The sequence below is a fragment of the Eublepharis macularius genome, chromosome 1 (genome assembly GCF_028583425.1).
Source record: "Eublepharis macularius isolate TG4126 chromosome 1, MPM_Emac_v1.0, whole genome shotgun sequence".
NCBI classification, from domain to species: domain Eukaryota; kingdom Metazoa; phylum Chordata; class Lepidosauria; order Squamata; family Eublepharidae; genus Eublepharis; species Eublepharis macularius.
Genome location: NC_072790.1, coordinates 63,001,703 through 63,020,752, shown reverse-complemented (window position 1 = coordinate 63,020,752; position 19,050 = coordinate 63,001,703). Strand labels below are relative to the sequence as shown.

Below are 19,050 nucleotides of genomic sequence, written 5' to 3'. Positions count from 1 at the left end.
TTTTAAATTCATCTATCTAACAAACGTATACTTTCCCTTTGTTCTAAGCAATAATTCTTTAACTATTTTTAATACTCTGTACCCTATCTTTAAGTCCCTTCTTCCATATTAGACAAACAATTTGTCCCATTTTGCATAATTTCAAATATTTCCATAAACCATATAAACCACACGTTCATATAAGTCAACCAATTTAACTTATACTCTATATGTTACTTTTTCTGCATCTCTTATCTTCATTCTGCTTTAGTTATATTTAATTATGTTATTATTTTTATTCTACCTTAATTATACATCTATATAACTATCATCAAAAGTTATCAATCCATTTGACCCCTATATATTTTCAGGTAGACTTATTCAATTTAATACATTATACAATTTTTACCCAAAGTAATATTAGTTAGTCAGTCCTTATAGTTGGTTATTTTCTATCAATATTCTATATATTATTCTATATATAATAATCTAACAAAGTAACTGCTTAGAAATACTCGTTTGCCTCTCCTCCCCCCAGTAAAGTCACCCCCCTCTGCATTTTATTGTGTTTCAATAGTTCTCAAACTGCCACAGTTCTCCTCCCACCTCCCATTTCTTCACTAAATATTGTTTCAGCTTCTCCCAGTCTGTGTTGAACTGTCCTGGGTCAAGGTTTCTCAATTTTCTTGTCATTTTGTCCATTTCCGCCATATACAGCAATTTGTAAATCCAATCCTCAATAGTTGGCACTTCTTGTACTTTCCATTTTTGCGCATACAAAAGTCTAGCCGCTGCTGTCATGTAAAATAACAAAGTCCTATGTTGAGCTGGAATGTCTTCCAGTCCCAAGTTCAATAGCTGGAGTTCTGGGTTCTTATTAATTTGAAATTGTAAAATCTCACTTATTACTCTTATTATTTCCCCCCAGTACTGCCTAGCTATCTCACACGTTCACCACATATGATACAGGGAACCCTCATGTTTTTTACATTTCCAGCATTTGTTAGATGATCTCTTGGCTTTTGTTTTCATACTCTGTTACATAAAGTTACAGCATAGTGAAGATCCATTCATTGCAGCTGAAGAAGTGGGCTGTAGTCCATGAAAGTTTATGCTGATATAAACTTTTGCTAGTCTTTAAGGTGCCACAAGAGTCCTGTTTATTTTTGCAGCAACAGACTAAGACAGCTGCCCCTTTGGAAACATGTATAAATGAAAGTTCTGGAGGAGTTGTTTTCTGTTGTTTGCTGCCTGACCCTGAAAAAGGAAACCGGTCTGTATTTCACAGCAGAAAGTTCTCTGTTCATAAGAAATGCTGCTTTAAGGAAGTTACTGCCCCTTTAGAAGAATATGCCAGACTTCAGAACTTCATTGGCTGGAAGAACAATCTGAGGAGCAAGGGGTTTAGGTTTTCTGGTGGTGTGGCTGTGGTGCAAGATTTAATTGAGTCAGGATTTTGCACCTGGACCGATTTTCAATAGGGCCCATATAAATATATAGAATTATCAGTGTGGCCAAATCTGTAGATACTTAAATCCACAAATGGACAAGACATCTTTCTACAAGCCTGAAAAAAGCCCCAAGTTTGCAGAAGAATCTGGAATCTAAAAAGAATAAATGCAATGGTGGAGGTTAACCACACACACACCCGCCCCCAATAACAGAAGCCGGGCCTGTAGTTTTAAGAAACAGATACATTTTGTGGCTTTTGGTAGGCAGCCACAACACTATTGCTAGTTGAAGCTTTGGTTTCTGTCTAGAAAAGGTGTGTATGGGGGGTGGGGATTCTTCAGGGGTTGATTTGGCCTTTGAAGGAGTACTCATAGGGGCCAGGCCTGGCAGCAACAACCAGTAACTTGATACCTCTCAACTTGCATGACTCACCCAGGCCCAATTGCTTGCTATTGTTCAAAGCAGCCAATAAATGTAGCAAATAATAAATATAGCAGAGGATGGGAGAGATAAAAGGTAGATTGGTAAGTAAAAATAATGAAGCAGGGAAGGGGGAAGGAAATGGGGATGGCTAGGAAGTGGGAAAGAAGAAATAGTGTGGGGTGGGGGATATAGGAAAAAGTGAGGTGCCCCACACAAGTTCTTGGGAGTTTCCCACTGCTAAACTAAGCCTGGCCTGGTCACCAACACTGCACAACTCAGCCAGACTTTTCCTAGGCAGAGGCTGCCAGGGGTAGGGAAGGTTAAAGAGAGGGGCAGATAGAGGTAGGTTGACTGGTGGGTGAGAAGGAGGCAGGGAAAGAGTTGCTATGGGAGCTTTCAGGAACGGGAAAGGGGGAATAGTGGAGGAGGTGAAAATGAGATGCCCCCTTCAAATCCTTGTGAGTCCTCTGCTTACCTGTTTCATCAATGTGCTCGTGAAGCCTGTTCTTCAGCTACAAGCTTGCTGAAATTGAATGCTTCTGAATTTTAGTCACCAAAGCTAATCCCAACATAGCTTTAAATAAGGATGTATGCAGTATGAAAAGTGAACTCACCTGCCACATATTCTTCATCTGCACTGCAAACCTGATTCCCACTCCCCCCACCCCCACTGAACTAATTGGCAAGAATCAGTCAGGCACCAGTTCATGCAGTCAGTCTCTGGTTAAGAGAAAGTTAACAGAATACCTTGAAATTTAGATGGGTATTGAAGGCTCTTTAGTGTGCTTCCTTGAATCAAAGGGAGGCTGTCATAACAAGGCCAAACAGCATAGATCAAATCTGTTCTTGCCAAACTGGTTTAGTTTCTAATTCACGGTCAAAAATTGAACAGGTGGGAAACTGACAACGTCTCTTCTTTGATCATGTAGTTTCTGTTATCTTTTCAAACATTGCTGCAAGAGGAGTCTACCATCTCTTGTGGAGAAGTTTACTGTGACTAACTTCAAGATGTCTAATTTCACACGAATACATGAAGCTGCCTTAGACTGAAGCAGGCCACCGGCCCATCAGGGTCAGTATTATCTACTCAGATTGGCAGCACCTCTCTCATGCCTCCGAAGGAGGTCTTACACATCACCTCCTGCTTAATCCTTAATAACATAATAACATTCTATTTATATACCGCCCTTCTGGACAACTTAATGCCCACTCAAAGCAGTTTACAAAGTATGTCATTATTATCCCCGCAACAACAATCACTGAAGTGGCGGAGTGGGGAATCAAACCTGGTTCTCCAGATTAGAGTCCTGCGCTCTTAACCACTACTGGAAAAAATACTGGAATTATCACCAATGCATGAAAAGAATTAATTCTCTATGGAGATTCCTGTAAACATTTTAATACTCTGTAGGCTTTTTGAATGTGGCTTATGAGGAAGCTATGCGAAATGGGATGCTTTAGTTGCTAGCGCAACCGTTGTCAGCTCTCCCAGATCACTGCTTCCTGTCGGATGAAATCTTTGTTCTCTACAACGGTTGTCTGCCTGCAAAAGAAAATACGAAAAAAATTACAACAGGAAATGGACTTCATTGAAATGTATTTATTTATTTACATCATTTATAGTCCGCCTTTCTCACTGAGACTCAAGGTGGATTACACAATATGAGGTTAATACAATCAGTATCAAGTAAGTACATTTCACTACAATACCATAAGCTAAACATATACAAGTTTAAAGACATAGCATTAGTAAGGATCCAAGACATAGTAGAAAATACTGAAGCAAAACAATCAATTCTAGGACTAACGTTAGACAACATGGAGCACTGGTTGTACATAGGAGTACATATTTAGAGCAGCAGATAATATATAAGGCAAAAATGGTGATGAATATTAGTGAAGCATCTGAGACCCCATCCCTACAATACAGCCCTCCCATTTGAGTAAAAAGCCTTTTTGAATAGTTCAATTTTGCATTGTTTTATGGAAAGCCAGGAGAGTGGGGGCTCTTCTTTCCTCAAGCAGGTCATTCCACAGGATAAGGGCCACCACAGAGAAAGCCCGTGTACAGGCTAGGGGTGTGCACTTCGGGAATCCGATTTGGGTAAAATGCCCGAATTGGACCCGATTCGGAAAGTTCCGCAATTTCCTAATAGGGGCCAGCATGCTGGACCCGATTTGGATGTCCCGAAGCAAAGCTTCCCGAAGCATTCGTAATGCTTCGGAAAGCTTCGGGTCAAGAAGTTTAAATGCCCATTTCCCTGCCGCTGCACAGCAGCAGGGAAAGGGGCATTTAAACCTCTGAATCAGCTGCTCATTGGGGGCTTCCCTAATGAGCAGCTGAGTGCCAGCGCAGCTGTAGGGGCCAGGAAACTCCCCGGCCCTGTCCACGGCAGCTGAATGGGGCGGTGGGGATGCAGGCAAATGCCTGCAAGTCCCCGCCAGACGCTCCCTGCAGCCACCACAGACGGGGTCAGGGAACTCTTTCTGGCCCCGGCGGCGGAGGCTGAATGGGGTGGCAGGGATGCAGGCAGATGTCTGTGAATCACTGCCAGGCACTCCCTTCAGCCGCCACAGACGGGGCAGGGGAACTGGATCCAGCCCCGGTGGCAGCAGCTGAATGGGGCGGTGGGGATGCAGGAAAATGCCTGTGAGTCCCTGCCGTGGGAGAAACAGCCCAGCGTGCTCAGCCTCTCGGTATGTGAAAGAAGGAAATCCCCCCTCCCTTTCACAGTGGGAAGGTCTGCGCTGTCACACTGCTTCACCCCGATGTCAAAGAGACAGGGAGATTTTCCCTGTCTCTTTGACACCGGGGAGAAACAGCCCAGTGCACTTAGCCTCCCGGTGTGAGAGAGGAGGAAATCCCCCTTCCCTTTTGCACCAGGAAGGTCTGCACTGCTAGGCAGCTTCTCCCCGATGTCAAAGAGACAGGGAGATTTTCCTGTCTCTTTGACACCGGGGAAACAGCCCAGCGTGCTCAGCCTCCTGGTGTGAGAGGAGGAAGTCCCCCCTCCCTTTTGCACCGGGAAGGTCTGCACTGCTAGGCTGCTTCACCCCGATGTCAAAGAGGCAGAGAGTTTTCCCTATCTCTTTGACACCGGGGAGAGCGCTCAGCCTCCCGTTGAGAGGGGGGGGATTATCTTCCCTCACTCTCAGCACCGGGAAAGTCCAGTCACCTGCCGGATGGAGCAGCCCTTCAGCGCCTGCCCTTTAAACTGTCAGCTGGAAGGCAGCAGGGGGAAATCCCCCCTGCCGCCTGCCAGCTGATAGTTTAAAGGGATCTTTAAAGGGCAAGGTAAGTGGGCTGGAGGGGAGGGGGGGTAAGTGTGGGATTTGGGGTGGGAGTGGGTGGGGGTGCTGGGAGAAAACTCAGCCCTCTGAATCACTTTGGAATGCTCCGAATATTTATGGAGCATTCTGAAGCGATTCAAATACCCGAATCCGAAGCGGGTTTCCGCTTCGGGTTTTGGGTATTTCTGAATGTTTTTCCTGCTTCAGGTAAACCCGAAGCAGGAAATCCAAATATTTTCAGCGTGCACACCTCTAGTACAGGCTGTTGCTGACTTCACCTGTGTGCAGCCTGGCACCTGCAGGAGACCCTGTTCAGATGAGCGAAGCTGCCGTGACGGAGACGGAGATCATCCACTAATGCTACTAGTGCTGTCTCTGTCCCATGCCCTGGTCTGAAACCTGATTGGAAAGGGTCCAGAGCGCTAGAGTTATCCAAGAAAGTCTGGAGTTGGTCAGCTACCGCTCTCTCAATCACTTTGCCCAGAAAGGGCAGATTAGAGACTGGGCGATAATTGGCCACATCATTTTTGTCTAGGGGTGGTTTTTTAAGTAGTGGGTGGATAACCACCTGTTTGAGCTGTCGGGGAAAGCTGCCCTGAGTTAGCGATTGATTTACAATAGACCTCAGTGGCTCACTTATGTGGTCCTTACTTGAGGTTAACAGCCAGGATGGGCAAGGATCGAGCGCACAAGTAGTGGTTTTCATAGACATCAAGATCTTGTTAAGATCTGTCATTGTGATTGGTTCAAAGCAGTCCAAATATAAGCTGCATGATGTATTTGGCATTTCTTCTATCTCGCTTGCATTGCAGCTAGCATCTAGATCAGAGTGTATTCGCGCTATTTTATCAGCAAAAAACTTAGCAAAGGCCTCGCAGTTAATTGTCTGTTCTTGGGACTAAAGGTTCAGATTTAGGGGTTAGTAGGCATCTGGATATCTTAAACAATTGGGATGGTTGTGAACTAGCCAACGCAATAGTTGCCGAAAAATAACGTTTCTTTGCCACTTTCATTTCCGCTTCATAGGTCCTCCAGTGGGTTCTGTAGCATATTCTATCTGCTTCTGCGTGAGCTTTTCTCCAGCACCTTTCTAAACGTCTTCCAACCCTCTTTAAGTCAGCCAGCTCCGTGTTGAACCATTGGGCTAGTGCCCATCCTAAGGGCCGGAGCAGCCAATAATGAGCAATGGTGTCAATAGCTTCAAGGAGCGTTGTGTTCCACATTCCTACAGCAGCTACCACAGGGCATGTGTCTGGGATTCTAAAATCCCCCAAGGCATTTTAGAATCTAGAAGGGTCCATGAGCCTTAGTGGGCGAATCATTTTAACTGGACCCCCAATTTTGTGGGGAGTTGGGGCTATATTAATTTTTGTCTTCAGCAAATGGTCGTCTGACCACGGTTCCTGCCAACTCTCCAATGTTGAAACAAGGTTTTCTTTTAAAGGCTCCATGCAAAATATTAAGTCTAAGGTGTGGCCTCTTTCATGAGTAGGGCCTGTCACAATTTGCAAGAGGCCCAGGGTTGCCAGGGAAGCTATAAATTCCTGAGCCGGGCCTGACTTTGAACACTCAGCATGGATGTTGAAGTCCCCCAGAACAATATGTCTGGGTGTGTCCAGCACCATGTCTTCTAGCAGCTCTGCCAACCCAGAAAGGGTGCTTATGGGGGAGCTAGGTGGTCTGTGCACAAGAAGGATACTCAATCTATCTTTAATTCCCAGAGACAGGAACAAGCAGTCAATACCAGCTATAGCTTGTACTGGAGATCTATGGAAGTTGAAGGACTCACAAAGAATAATAGCAACCCCTCCTCCTCGGCTACTATAGCGAGGTTGGTGTAGGACTACATAGCCAGGCAGAGTTAGTTGGGACAGACACACCTTGTCATTTTCCTGCAGCCATGTCTCTGTTAGGCAAGCCACATCAATTTTCTCTTCCTGCAACATCCCCGCAATGCATGCAACCTTGTTCCTAACAGATCTGGTATTGCATAGGATTAGTGTAGCAGGGGTGGTAGAAGCGGCCCATTGTCAGCAGGTGAGGTTGGATAAGCAGCGAGCATTACTGCTCAATGCTGGGTGCCTTTCATAAGTCCTCCTCCTGTATCTACCAGCTCCCAACTGTACTGGAATAGTAAATTTGCCTGACATTTTCTACCAAGCAAAAAAGTAGTATGTAAGAGGCTCAGGATTGTACCCTACAACCGCATATTACAATATCAAACATACTGCTGGTCTCAACTCAGACTCCAGTCAAGGGCTACAGTCTTCAAGTATTTACACAAGCAGTGTTGATTGGTTGTTGCAATCGTCTCAAGCTATTTCTTCTTATCCTCTCTTGTCCTCCAACTCGTTTAGCTGTTGGCTGCTCCGGGGCTGTGCTCCTCGGGCCAAGAGCCACAGGCCAGGAGCCCTTGTGCTCTCGCCAGGAGGCTCCCGCCTCCTGCATGGAGCCCCAGTTAAATAGCCAGCAGTACCTGTGAGAGAGAAGGTGGGGTGGGCAATAAGGCCTGCATCAGCAAATGGCCCCAGCTGCAGATCAAAGGGAAGCCCCAAGAGCTTCCTTTTGAACTGTGAAACTTACCTTGTTTGGGAGCATTGGTTGATTGAATAATTGCTACTTGGGGGATTAATTGATTGGATGTGAAGAATTTATAGTTATTAGATATAGTATAAGATTGCACTTTTTGCACCTTGCACTTCGAAAAAAATATAAAAATTAAAAGTTATATTACTATCAATCTTAGTATTTGCTAGGTCTCACAGGACTGTGGTCCCTGGCTACTTACTGCTTTCTAGAGACCTCCCCTCTATTTTGTTTGTGACTATTATTATCATCCCCACAACAGTAATCACCCTGTGAGATGGGTGGGGCTGAGAGAGGTCCTAGAAGCTGTGACTGTCCCAAGGTCACCCAGCTGGCTTCAAGTGGTGAAGTGGGGAATCAAACCTGGTTCTCCAAATTAGAGTCCCACGCTCTTAACCACTACATCAAACTTGCTCCCTACTGGAGATGCCAGGGATTGAAACTGGGACCTTCTGCATGCCAAGCAGATGCTCTGCCACTGAGCCCCAGCCCTCCCCCCCATAACAATCTAAACTAATTTTCCAGTATAGTCACAACGTGACTAGGAGAATTATGACAGTAGGTGTGTGTTTGCAGCTGTAGTTTCCATGCTGCTTGCCACAGCTCACTTTCTGGTTCTCAGGTTGAGGAAACACTGGTTGCTATGGCCAAATGAGCCAGTTACATTGTTTGTAATAACGAATCTTCCTGTCAGACACGGTTTCCAGGGCAATACAAGCTTCTCTGCAGTCCATTCCTAAACAGTATAATGAAACAGGCTGTGTGCCTCACCTCTTTGCTTTTTGTTCCTTTCCAGTAAATGAGGTGGCCTTCACCCTTCTTTTAATAAAATTATGCTTTAACCTCAGTCCAGTGCATTGTAACACTTAATGTACAAGTCTTCATATACAACTAGTTTTGTTTAGGTGTAGGATGCCTGAACAACCTTGCCTTGGGCCCAAGCCATGTGTGACTTCGATGGACTCCTCACTTGGAACTCAGGTCTGCCCTCTTTCACATGAAGCGAGGGCGGGGGGGGGGGTTGCATCTGCCGGTCATGCTCTGCTTCTCCACTCCACCCCTTCAGCTGAGTTGCTCACTTTATTTCTGAAGGTGTTTTTTTTTAATGAACATGCAGCATGTTTACCCTCTCCTGATGTTGGTCTGACACTTTTCTTTTTTTAAAGCATATTTTCTTTCCACTGTTTGTTTTTCACTTAGAAGTTGACTGTTATAGGGAAGGTGCTTAACACAATGGCCTGTTACAGTCCAGTTCTGAGAATGTGGGGAGTTGCCAATCCGTACTATGAAAAGCCAGCTTGGTTGTGAAAGCAGCCTTGTTGGAAGCCTAATCCTCAAAAGAATGCTGTGTATGTGTTTAAAGTCCTTTTTCACAGTTAAGCTATGAACGTATGTCTCGGATCTCATGCTGGAAATCAGGGAGGGTTTAGTACCCCTGCTTGCATTAAGGATGTAGATCGGCCATAGCTTGGGTCCAGTAGGGAGGCTCAAAAATTATGTGACATTCTTCATTTATAACTTCATCTTGATATATAACTAGTAAAAAACTGTGAATGATGACCATCCTCTGAACACCCAAGCATGCAGTCAAACCTTTTGTGATCTGAATAACTAATAAACTGTATCTTTTTTTTAAAAATGAATTTTATCTTCCAGGTGTAATAGCAACTCTGACTCCCCTTTTTTCTCACAAGGTATTTTAAAGTAATAGTGGCTTTTAGGAACCTTCCTTTACAGTAAAACAGGAGTCTGGTGGCACCTTAAAGACTAACCATTTATTCTAGCATAAACTTACATGAATTGGAGGTCATTTCATCAGATACTTTGAAGTGTCAGTCCATTAAATTGATGCTTTTATATTATAGTGAAAAAGTAATCAGTTCACTCAGTGGGTGAATTCATCCACTCTGAATAAACTGATTACTTTTTAAAATTGGATCTTGTTTTAAAATGGTCTCTTTTAACATCTCCCTGCCCCGTGTCTTTCTGTTGTAAATTGAAAAGAATCGATCTAATGAATATATAATTGAGTACATGGGGTAAAATGAATTCTGATTCACAAAACTTATGCTGGAATACGTTTTATGTATTGTCGAAGGCTTTCACGGCTGGAGAACGATGGTGGTTGTGGGTTTTCCGGGCTGTATTGCCGTGGTCTTGGCATTGTAGTTCCTGACGTTTCGCCAGCAGCTGTGGCTGGCATCTTCAGAGGTGTAGCACCAAAAGACAGAGATCTCTCAGTGTCACAGATTAGCACATCAAGCACCAATCCATATGCAAAAGAACCTCCTCAGGATACAGTGAAGCCTCCCGCCATTAGCATTCCACACCCTGGGAAACTCTTACAGGATGACTCAGCTCAACCCCACCCCTCCTGAGTAGATACAAATGACCTACATCTTTTCCACACTGTGACACTGAGAGATCTCTGTCTTTTGGTGCTACACCTCTGAAGATGCCAGCCACAGCTGCTGGCGAAACGTCAGGAACTACAATGACAAGACCACGGCAATACAGCCCGGAAAACCCACAACAACCACTGGAATACGTTTTGTTAATCTTTAAGGTGCCACTGGATTCCTGTTTTATTCTTCTGGTAAAGATTGACATGGCAACCTATCTGGAACTAGTTTTACAATGCAGTTTTCTGTATGTTCTGTTGGAGGCTAGTCACACAAATACCGATGGAAGTTACTCCCAAGGAAGTGTATTTCCAAGAAACTGAAGCCTGTAAACGGACTGAAAACTGATACCTTTTTCCTCCCTCCCCCTATGATTTAAGGGAACAAAAGCTGGCTTTAATGACAGGAATTAATATGTTGCAGAGAAAACAGAAACGATTTCCTTGTATCTGTAGAGTCTTCATAGTTACAATAGATTGTGTTTTTCCCTTGTAACTTTTTCACTTGAACTGTGTTATAGCATTGGAGTGAGAAAAGAGGTGGAAAAAAGATTGTCTTGCGTTTTTAGGGAATATTCCGCAAGAAATGTGTTGAATGAATTGGTCGCCTGACCTGTGAAAAAGGTAGAGCAGTAACTTTGGCTTTCCATCATTCTTTCCTTTCTGTAAAGTTTTTACAGTGCTGTGTTAAAAGAAAAAAAATTATACTTCCTAGAAGCAGTGCAATGAACAGATTAGGCTTGTGACTGAGTAGACGTTGTAGTTCTTTTTTAAAAATACAATACATTTCTCACTTAGGTAATCCTTTTTGGTCCGAAGGAGATTGTGGTCTGACAGTGTTATATAGCCCAGTCATTTGTTACTGGATTGGTCAACAGGATGACCACATGGAGATTCAGATAACAAATAGATGGCTTACCTTGAGAATATGCTGTTTCCGAGAATGTTGGATTACAAAAGAGAATTTCTTCTTCAACTTAATTTTAAAAATATTTATAATATATGTGTAATTTTTAAAAATCAGTTGAAGATGACTTATGACGGTGTGTGTTGGCGAGGTGGGGGGAGGTATCCCCAGCCTGTCTGAGCCTGCAGGCATCTTTGGGATTCTGTCACAGGGTGGTGAGTGCAACCACAAAATGGCTTCCAAGAAGCTGGAGTCAGCCACAGAGTGTCCTGGGAGTGAGGTTATGCGTAACCCTAATAGTAACTTTTCAATGTTTCAGGAAGAAGCTCTGTTTAACAGGATACAATTTAAAGTGAACATATTGTTTACAAATATTTTCTTGCATACAGACAGCTTACCTGCAGTCACACAGTGAAGATCCTTTTGCTGCAGTAGCAGCCACTGCCAAAGCAACTTTTAAAAAATCTGCACAGCCAATCAGATCTCCAGTGGCCAGTCAGAAGCTTTGTTGGGTGGAAAAAAGCCCATGTGGCCCTGTCCACTTTCTAAAAGCATCTAGCAGGCACCAGGAAAGGTGGTACTGTGGTACCCACAGGCACTATGTTGGTGACCCCTGGAGTATGGGTATATTTTAAAAGTAGGTATCTGTGTTGGTCCATAACAACAACAACAACAAAAAAACAATATTTTTTATTAAGACCAAGCACAGTAACACATCTTGGCATGCAAAACTTTGAATTGTCTAGAATTGACTGTAAGTAAACAAACAAAAATGATGGAGGTTGGAGGGATGTTCCAGACAATAATCTGAAGGCTTCTCTTCCAACATCTTGTACAGAAATCTTTCCTGGCTTCATTGGGCACAGGATGTAGCTGGCTGGTATCAGGTTGCACCTTTGGGGTACTAGGAACAAGTAGCAAAAAAGGAAACCACTCAGTTTGAAAATACAATCAATAGTTGATCAAATTCTGATGAGAGGCCTTAAGAACATAAGTTGTAAGCTATTTTTCTCTTCCCCCCCCCCCCCGTTTTCTGCTTTTTGACATCTGGCCTGAGGAAGAGTTCTAGACAGCTTGAAAGTTTGCACACAGAGTTGTGTTATTTTGGTTGACTTTAGAAGGTCTTGTACATCGTGGAAATGGAGTTCTTAGACTTTTTCTGTATGAAGTCTTTATTGCCACATTCTACATTTCTGTTAGTAAATTCAGCTATCTTTCTGCAAGCATTGAGACATTCCCGGCTGCTGCTGAATCTTGACACTTACATGCCTGATTCAAGTGTGTTAAGGAGCTGTGGATGTTGTACCACTCTTTGTATTCTGTCCAACGCATGGCTTGTCTTGCACTGTGCAAAGCCAGTACTCATGCTGTCAAAGACATCTCAAGTGTCCAAAAAGCTTGAGAATGAAATGTCTGCCTTAGCACATCAGCCCGGATTTCTGCATAGAGCAAAGAATGGGCAAGGTGCTGGGAGATAGGAGTTACAAGCCTCCTTGGGATTGTTGAAGGGTGGGTGGAGATGGATTTAGTCTTACAGAAATATAAGTCATGCTTATTACTTTCTGATATTAAATTCATTTCAGGTGCTTTGGGTAAGGCACAGCCTGATTAAGTTTAGACTAGTGGAATAATCCAAGGGTACATGCCGAAGATCACTTAATGAAGATTAGTTATCCCTCATATTCTTTTCTGTACTGACAGTCAAGGTTGTTAAGAGAGTCTTTGGCATACAGTCAGGATCGAAAAGCTGTACCTGCCCTTTTGCTGTTGCTCCGTGAGGGATGCAAGAGAACAGGCCAATGTGTGTTTTACTATCACTACCACCGCTTGGTTCCAGGAAAAGCTACTTGCCCTTCAAATGGGGGACAGTTAGTCCTGCAGTTTCTCTTCAATAAGGCCCCTGCAATGTGTTTGAATGGCTGCATTCCCACAACATTACTAGAGGAAGTGTCCTACCCGTAAATTGAGAGATAAATGTCTCCCGTAGCTGTTACCACAATACTAATTGGAGCTTGTTACTTGCTCCATGAGACCTGGGTGGATTATATATAATGTTGCTTTGTAATGTAGCTACTCAACCTCACTATGGCTTTGCAGAGGCGGAAGTCTCACCGGTGCTGTTCTGCAAGTTTCTTTTAACTGGGGATTCCAGGGGTTGAACCTGGGATATGCAAAGGATATGCTTTGCTCCTAGGCTGTGCCCCCGCCTTAAGTTAGGTGTTTGCTAATGAAGTGCAGCAACTCTGCTGGCAATAGGACTGGAAGAGAGCCAGCTTGTTGTGATGGTTTAGAGTATCAGACTAGGACCAAGGAGACCCAGGTTCAAATCCCCACAGGGCCATGAAGCTTGAGCCAGTCACCTCTCCGCCTAATCTACTTTACAGGATTGTTGTGAGGATAAAATGGAAGAGTGTGACATACTTGGAGCTCCTTGGCGGAAGAGTGGGATACAAATGTACTAAATAAATGCACTGCCTCCTGAACTTTTGGTGTAGAAATAAGCTGCAAGGAGGCTTCTAATCCTCAGATGACAGAAAGCTGCATAATAACAATGCCTACTATGCAAAGAAAAGAGGTGCGGTCTTTGTTTTCTGCAAAGGGTTCAGCTACACTTCTCAGAATGCAGGAAAGGAACAGAGGCCTCTATAAACCACAGCTTGTTCTGCTGTATTTACTCATTTAGTATTGGGCTGCACCTAAGCTTTGTTCAAATGCTCAGAATCCTCGTTAAAATGAATTACTACCCTGTTTGAAGTCTTTACTGCTCATTGATTTAAAGCAACTCAGAGTTTATTTATAAACTGGGATGAGGTATTCAGGAGAGTCTCTCTCAATCATATATTTCTTCTGTAGTTACAAGTAGTCATAATTCAAATAGCTACAGTTTCAGTTTCTCATTTAGTCTTGTAGACATTGTGGTTCACTATTCAGGTAGGTATTCCAACCTGAGTAGCCCAGGTGAGCCAGATCTCAGAAGCTAAGCAGGCTCAACCTTGATTAGTAATGGGATTGTAGACCTCCCAACCCTCCCAGGGTTGCAGAGCCAGACAATGGCAAACCACTTCTATTAGTCTCTTGCCATGAAAACCCACCAGGGGTTACCATAAGTTAGCTCTAACTTGCAGGCACTCTCCACACATTCAAGTAGGAACATGTTGATTAGATTTTGACATTTTCCGTATATGATTCCTTTAAGACTGTTTTCACTGTTTCTGTGAGATTTTGAGTGATCACTGTTCATCCCCTTAATGTGTTTCATTACACTAATAGACTTAAATACTTCTCTGAATTCTAACAGGCCTTCTCCCATCTCCTGTTGTCTTCCTGCACTTATCTTCCTACGATTATCAGCTGCTGAATGCAAGCAAGTTCTTACCTGGATGCCTTGCACATTAAATATTGAGCACTCCTTAAGATATCATAGATTTATAAGGAAATGTCCTTATAATGTCATCTTTCAGCTTCTTATATGCACTCATGTTAATGTAGGACAAAGAAGGGAAAGCACGGTTTCTGAGTGTGTGTGTCTCTCCAGTGTAGATTGTGTAGTTGTGTAACTGGCCTAGAAATGCTGGGAGTGCTTTTAGTGGCCTATGTGAAACAAATCTCGTGGTGTACTGTTGGTCATATGTGAAATGCATGCATACGTATGTCAGGTATTCTGCTAACAGCAGCATTAAAAGTAACAATGGAACTGCGCACAGGACAAAAATAAGTCCTGTTCACGTAGTCAAAATGTGAACAATGTAGGTAGAGACTTATAAGAGCGGGACCACAAGTGATGCCTGACACAGGTTGGACACTTGCCAGCTTCCCTCAAGTTTTGATGGGAAATGTAGGCAGCTTGGCGGAATGTTGGACAAGTGACAGTTGAAAAGTCCATGGGACAGCAGTCAGAGAGTCAAGCTGCAAGACCAGGATGCCTACATTTCCCATCAAAACTTGAGGGAAGCTGACTGGTGTCCAACCTGTGTCAGGCGTCATTTGTGGTCCCGCTCTTAGATGGCACCTGTTAGCTGTAGCCCGTTTTTCATCCCTGAGGAATTTAACAGAAGGAAAAAATAATAGCCTCCACATACTGATGCTCTAGGAATTTTCTCTAGTCTCTATGGAAAAGATCATAGAGATATGGGAAGGCAGTCTAGATATTCATCCACAAGTGACATCACATCCTCCCCAAACTGCCTGCCCAAGCAGCCCCCTCCCCAAATCTGGTGTTTGCCAAGGCAGTGTTGGGAACCCTGTGGATAGCGATTCATACAGTTGCATGTCTACAGTGAGTCTCTAATATAAGAGTGTTCTTGTGTTCAGTACCTTGCAGTTTGCAGCGTTCTTTGACACACAGGCCGTTTTCACACTGCTTACCGGCCATGGAATACACGCCAAGCTCCCGGAACGACAGCGTCTTCCTGGCGTGATGTCGCATGAGAAATGCAGACATTTAGGAGCATGTTCAGCAAGTTCCAGGCACTTCTGTTAACGTTGTAGAGCATATGTGATTTTGAACAAGCTAACAAGGAAATAGTGTTCCTGCATTTCATTGGCATGGTTCTTTGACATGCATCAGATGGCATGGTTCAGATGAGCCTGGGATATTTGGGGGCATGTGCTTTCCTTCCCTGGAGATTGCTGCTGGGCCTAGCAGATAAAACCTCCCTCAAAGGACAAAACAACCTTGAAAGGGCCCCTCCCCCCCCCCACCTTCCACTGACAGGATTGCATGCTGACAATAATGTTGCAGTTGCCTAGCAATGACCACTGAGGGCATCTGTTTCTTAAAGCTATAAGTAATCTTTTTATCATGGAGGGGTTAACTCTGCCTGTGTGTGGTTTGGTGGATTTCAGATTTTTCTGCAAATCTGGGGTGTGTTTCAGCTTTGAAGAAAGATCTGTCTTGTCCATTTATAGCTGCAATTTTTGGATTTAAGTATCCACAGATTTAGCCATGTTGAGAATTTGGATACATTGATTCAAGATAATACTCTTAATTTATATATTTGAATTTCATTTTGGACAAAAGTTAACATTCAGCTTCTCTCTTTCACCCAGGTTTTTACCATGGAATCCCTGGATAAAACAATCAATAGCTATCTGGATGTTTGGCTTGGACCAAGAGGTATGCAATTTTTGTTTGAGATGGGTTGAACCACTGAGGGCCAGATGATTTTCAAATAGCCTTGAACAGTGCACTCTGCAAAACTTGCAGCGCAGTTATTGTACAATGGTCATTTGAACTGAAGTCTATCTGGTGGGCTATAATGGATGTGCGTTGGGATTTCTTTTTAACCAATAGACTCGATCTTGCAGCTTCTTTCAAGGTAAACAAACCTTTCTCCAACAGAGCAAGCCATTTATGGGCCAGTGATTTATGCTGTCACGAACCTAACCACCTGCAGGTAGCAAACGATTTAAAAAAAAAATAAAACTACTTCAAAAACTTTCCAGAACAAAACCCGGAGAGCAGTTCTGTCCTACTTCCCAGGACACTTAAACCGTGGGACACTTGACCAGCGACACTTCCCACTTAAGTTCACTGTGCACAAAACTTCTTGGTGGTTTTATCCCCATGAAAAGTGCGGACATTTTTTCAGTCACCTGTTGCATGTTAGTTCAAACCTTGTTCATTAGAACTACCATGAAAATGCTCCTGTGTCAGCATCTTAAATGAAGATTGCATTGACATCATTGACAAAATGTTGTGTCCACATGACCTGGTCAGCCAATAAGGCTGAATTTCTGTGGGGGAGCCCATTTATGGGAGCAGCATGTTGAACAGATGCAGACATGAGTGGCCTCAAACTTGGCATGGCTACTTAACAGCAAAATTAGCAAAAATCAGAAGCATAATATTGTATTACTGGATGTTGAAGAGTATGAATGAACTAAAGTTAAAACTCTAAATTCCATTGATTTTGATGGAAAGGATTTGTGCATAGCCTGTAGAGACTGTAGCTCTGTGGTAAAAGACATGCTTTCCATATAGATGGCCCCAGGTTCATTTCCTTGCATCTGACCAGAAGAGCTTTACTCTGTGACTGTGGAGGGCAGCTTTAAGTTATAGCAGACTGCATTAAGCTAAGAGGTGGACCGAACAGCCTGGCTCTGTATAAGGCAGCTTCATGTATGCTTAAGTATTTCTTTAAGAACATTATCCTTTGAGTTGGATAATACCCTTTTCAGAGTAAATGCCCCAAAGTTTCAAAGCTGGAGCTGTTAACAGCAAAATCCTAGATTTCTTTTTTCTATTTTGTAGAAAACCAATGAGCTCAAATTGTGCCTTGTTTCTGCAATCCCAGCGAATGCAAAGTATTTTTTAAAAATTATCTCTTTCCCTCTCCCCAAACCTGGCAATGTTAAACTGTATAATTCAATAATGTTGTGCATGTGAAAATTAAATAATGAGCCTGGTACCTCTGGAGGGAGTAGAATCTAATAAAGCACAATACTTCTCATATTTTGAAAACTTGATACAGGGCTTGGGGGAGGGGAGAGTGGGTAGAGAAAAGAGAGACTGAAAAGGAAGTTTGGAATAAATGTAGTGGAATCAAGATTTGGAGATAAATATCAAGGCTAGTATCATGTGCTCCACTGGGAAGCAGCATTTTGTAAAGGGAGCATAATTAGTTGTACTTCCCTTAGCAACAGGGCAATTAAATAAAACCACGCTACATGTGGAGGTTGTTGTGTAATTCCAAACAATTGGCCTTTCTAATTGTATTTACCAGCTGCTTATTCCTTTAGCTTCTGTTGTTAAAGCCTTGCTTGGAGGGCGGGGGAGCACAATTTGTACTTGGACCCCTCTGTTGTTGGGGACTGGCGCCAGAGTAAGCTAGAGAGCTCTGTAGTTGGTGCATAGACACATGTAACACCCTTGTCGTTTAGAATGATCAGCATTTTGTTAGTCTTATGACATTTGCGGTGCTTACATGTATTAACTTTGTGTTTGTGTTCTGTTTCAGATCCCAGAGTAAAAGGGTGGCTTCTCCTCAGTAATTATACACCTACCTTTATTTTTTCCATCTTATACCTACTAATTGTATGGATAGGGCCAAAGTACATGCAGAACAGACAGCCGTTCTCATGCCGGGGTATTCTAGTGATCTATAATCTTGGACTCACATTGCTCTCCCTTTATATGTTTTATGAGGTAAGAAACAGTGGGCACCTCTTTGTGTTGATTTCTGTCTGTGTTGATCCTTGCCGCAGAAGTTGTGTTCTTTTTGTGTGGGCAGAATGAGACTGTTCTTCTGAGAGACCTGTTTTAAATCCTGTTTGTGGTTGCTCCTTCAATAAAAGTCAGATTCGTACAACACATCATCTAATAATCTGGCTTCTACTGTATCTGGTATGCTAAACTAGAGGATGGCTGCTTGCTTGAAGAGAAGGGCACAGAAAGATGTCACGTGTGTTGAGGCCATTTCCATTTAAACTGCTATAACAATAATCATGTGCATTAGCCCTATGCCCAGGTCATACATGCATATTCATTGTTCAAGTTTTTTCATCTAGTGGTCATTTGCGTGTAGGAAAACTCCATTGTCTGTCTGGCAGCAAGTCATCGAGAGAGGAGAGACCCGATTATATTCAGTCATTTATGAACTAGTCCTTGGCATATGAAGGAACTATTATAAGATGCGATATGGAAATATTGCTGGAAATACACAAAGAAATCAAGAGTCACAATATTATTCTCAGGGAATGTGTAAGTTGTGTTCTCTGCCAAACTGCAATTGAAGTAGTGCACCAGCTTTTAAAATGTGTATAACACAAGCAGCTCTTGTGTTAACAGGAAATGTGTGATGGAGCATGTTCATCCTGGTAAAGTTCACTGTATAGTAGCAGCATTTCACAGATGATGCTAAATAAAACTGAGATCTCTTGGAACGCTGCTGTTTTCCTGTCATCCCTTATTAATATACTCATACCTAAAGGAACTGAAAATGTACAAACTCTGATGTACCAAAGAGTGAAACAAATGAAAAGGACAATATTACTCAAGAATTGCACATGG

At 43.1% G+C, this 19,050-nt stretch overlaps 1 protein-coding gene across 3 annotated transcripts in view; it reads left to right on the top strand.

Moving 5' to 3' along the window:
* The window catches only part of ELOVL5 (ELOVL fatty acid elongase 5), a 69,587-nt gene that overhangs the window by 26,552 nt on the left and 23,985 nt on the right, over positions 1-19,050 (top strand). The window contains exons 1-3 of one of the 3 annotated variants that reach the window (XM_054991307.1): positions 10,207-10,297; positions 16,089-16,155; positions 17,999-18,186. In XM_054991307.1, the coding sequence (XP_054847282.1) occupies positions 10,226-10,297; positions 16,089-16,155; positions 17,999-18,186 (327 nt within the window). In that variant the 5' untranslated portion in view covers positions 10,207-10,225. The other 2 variants (XM_054991299.1, XM_054991315.1) reach the window with 2 other exon arrangements.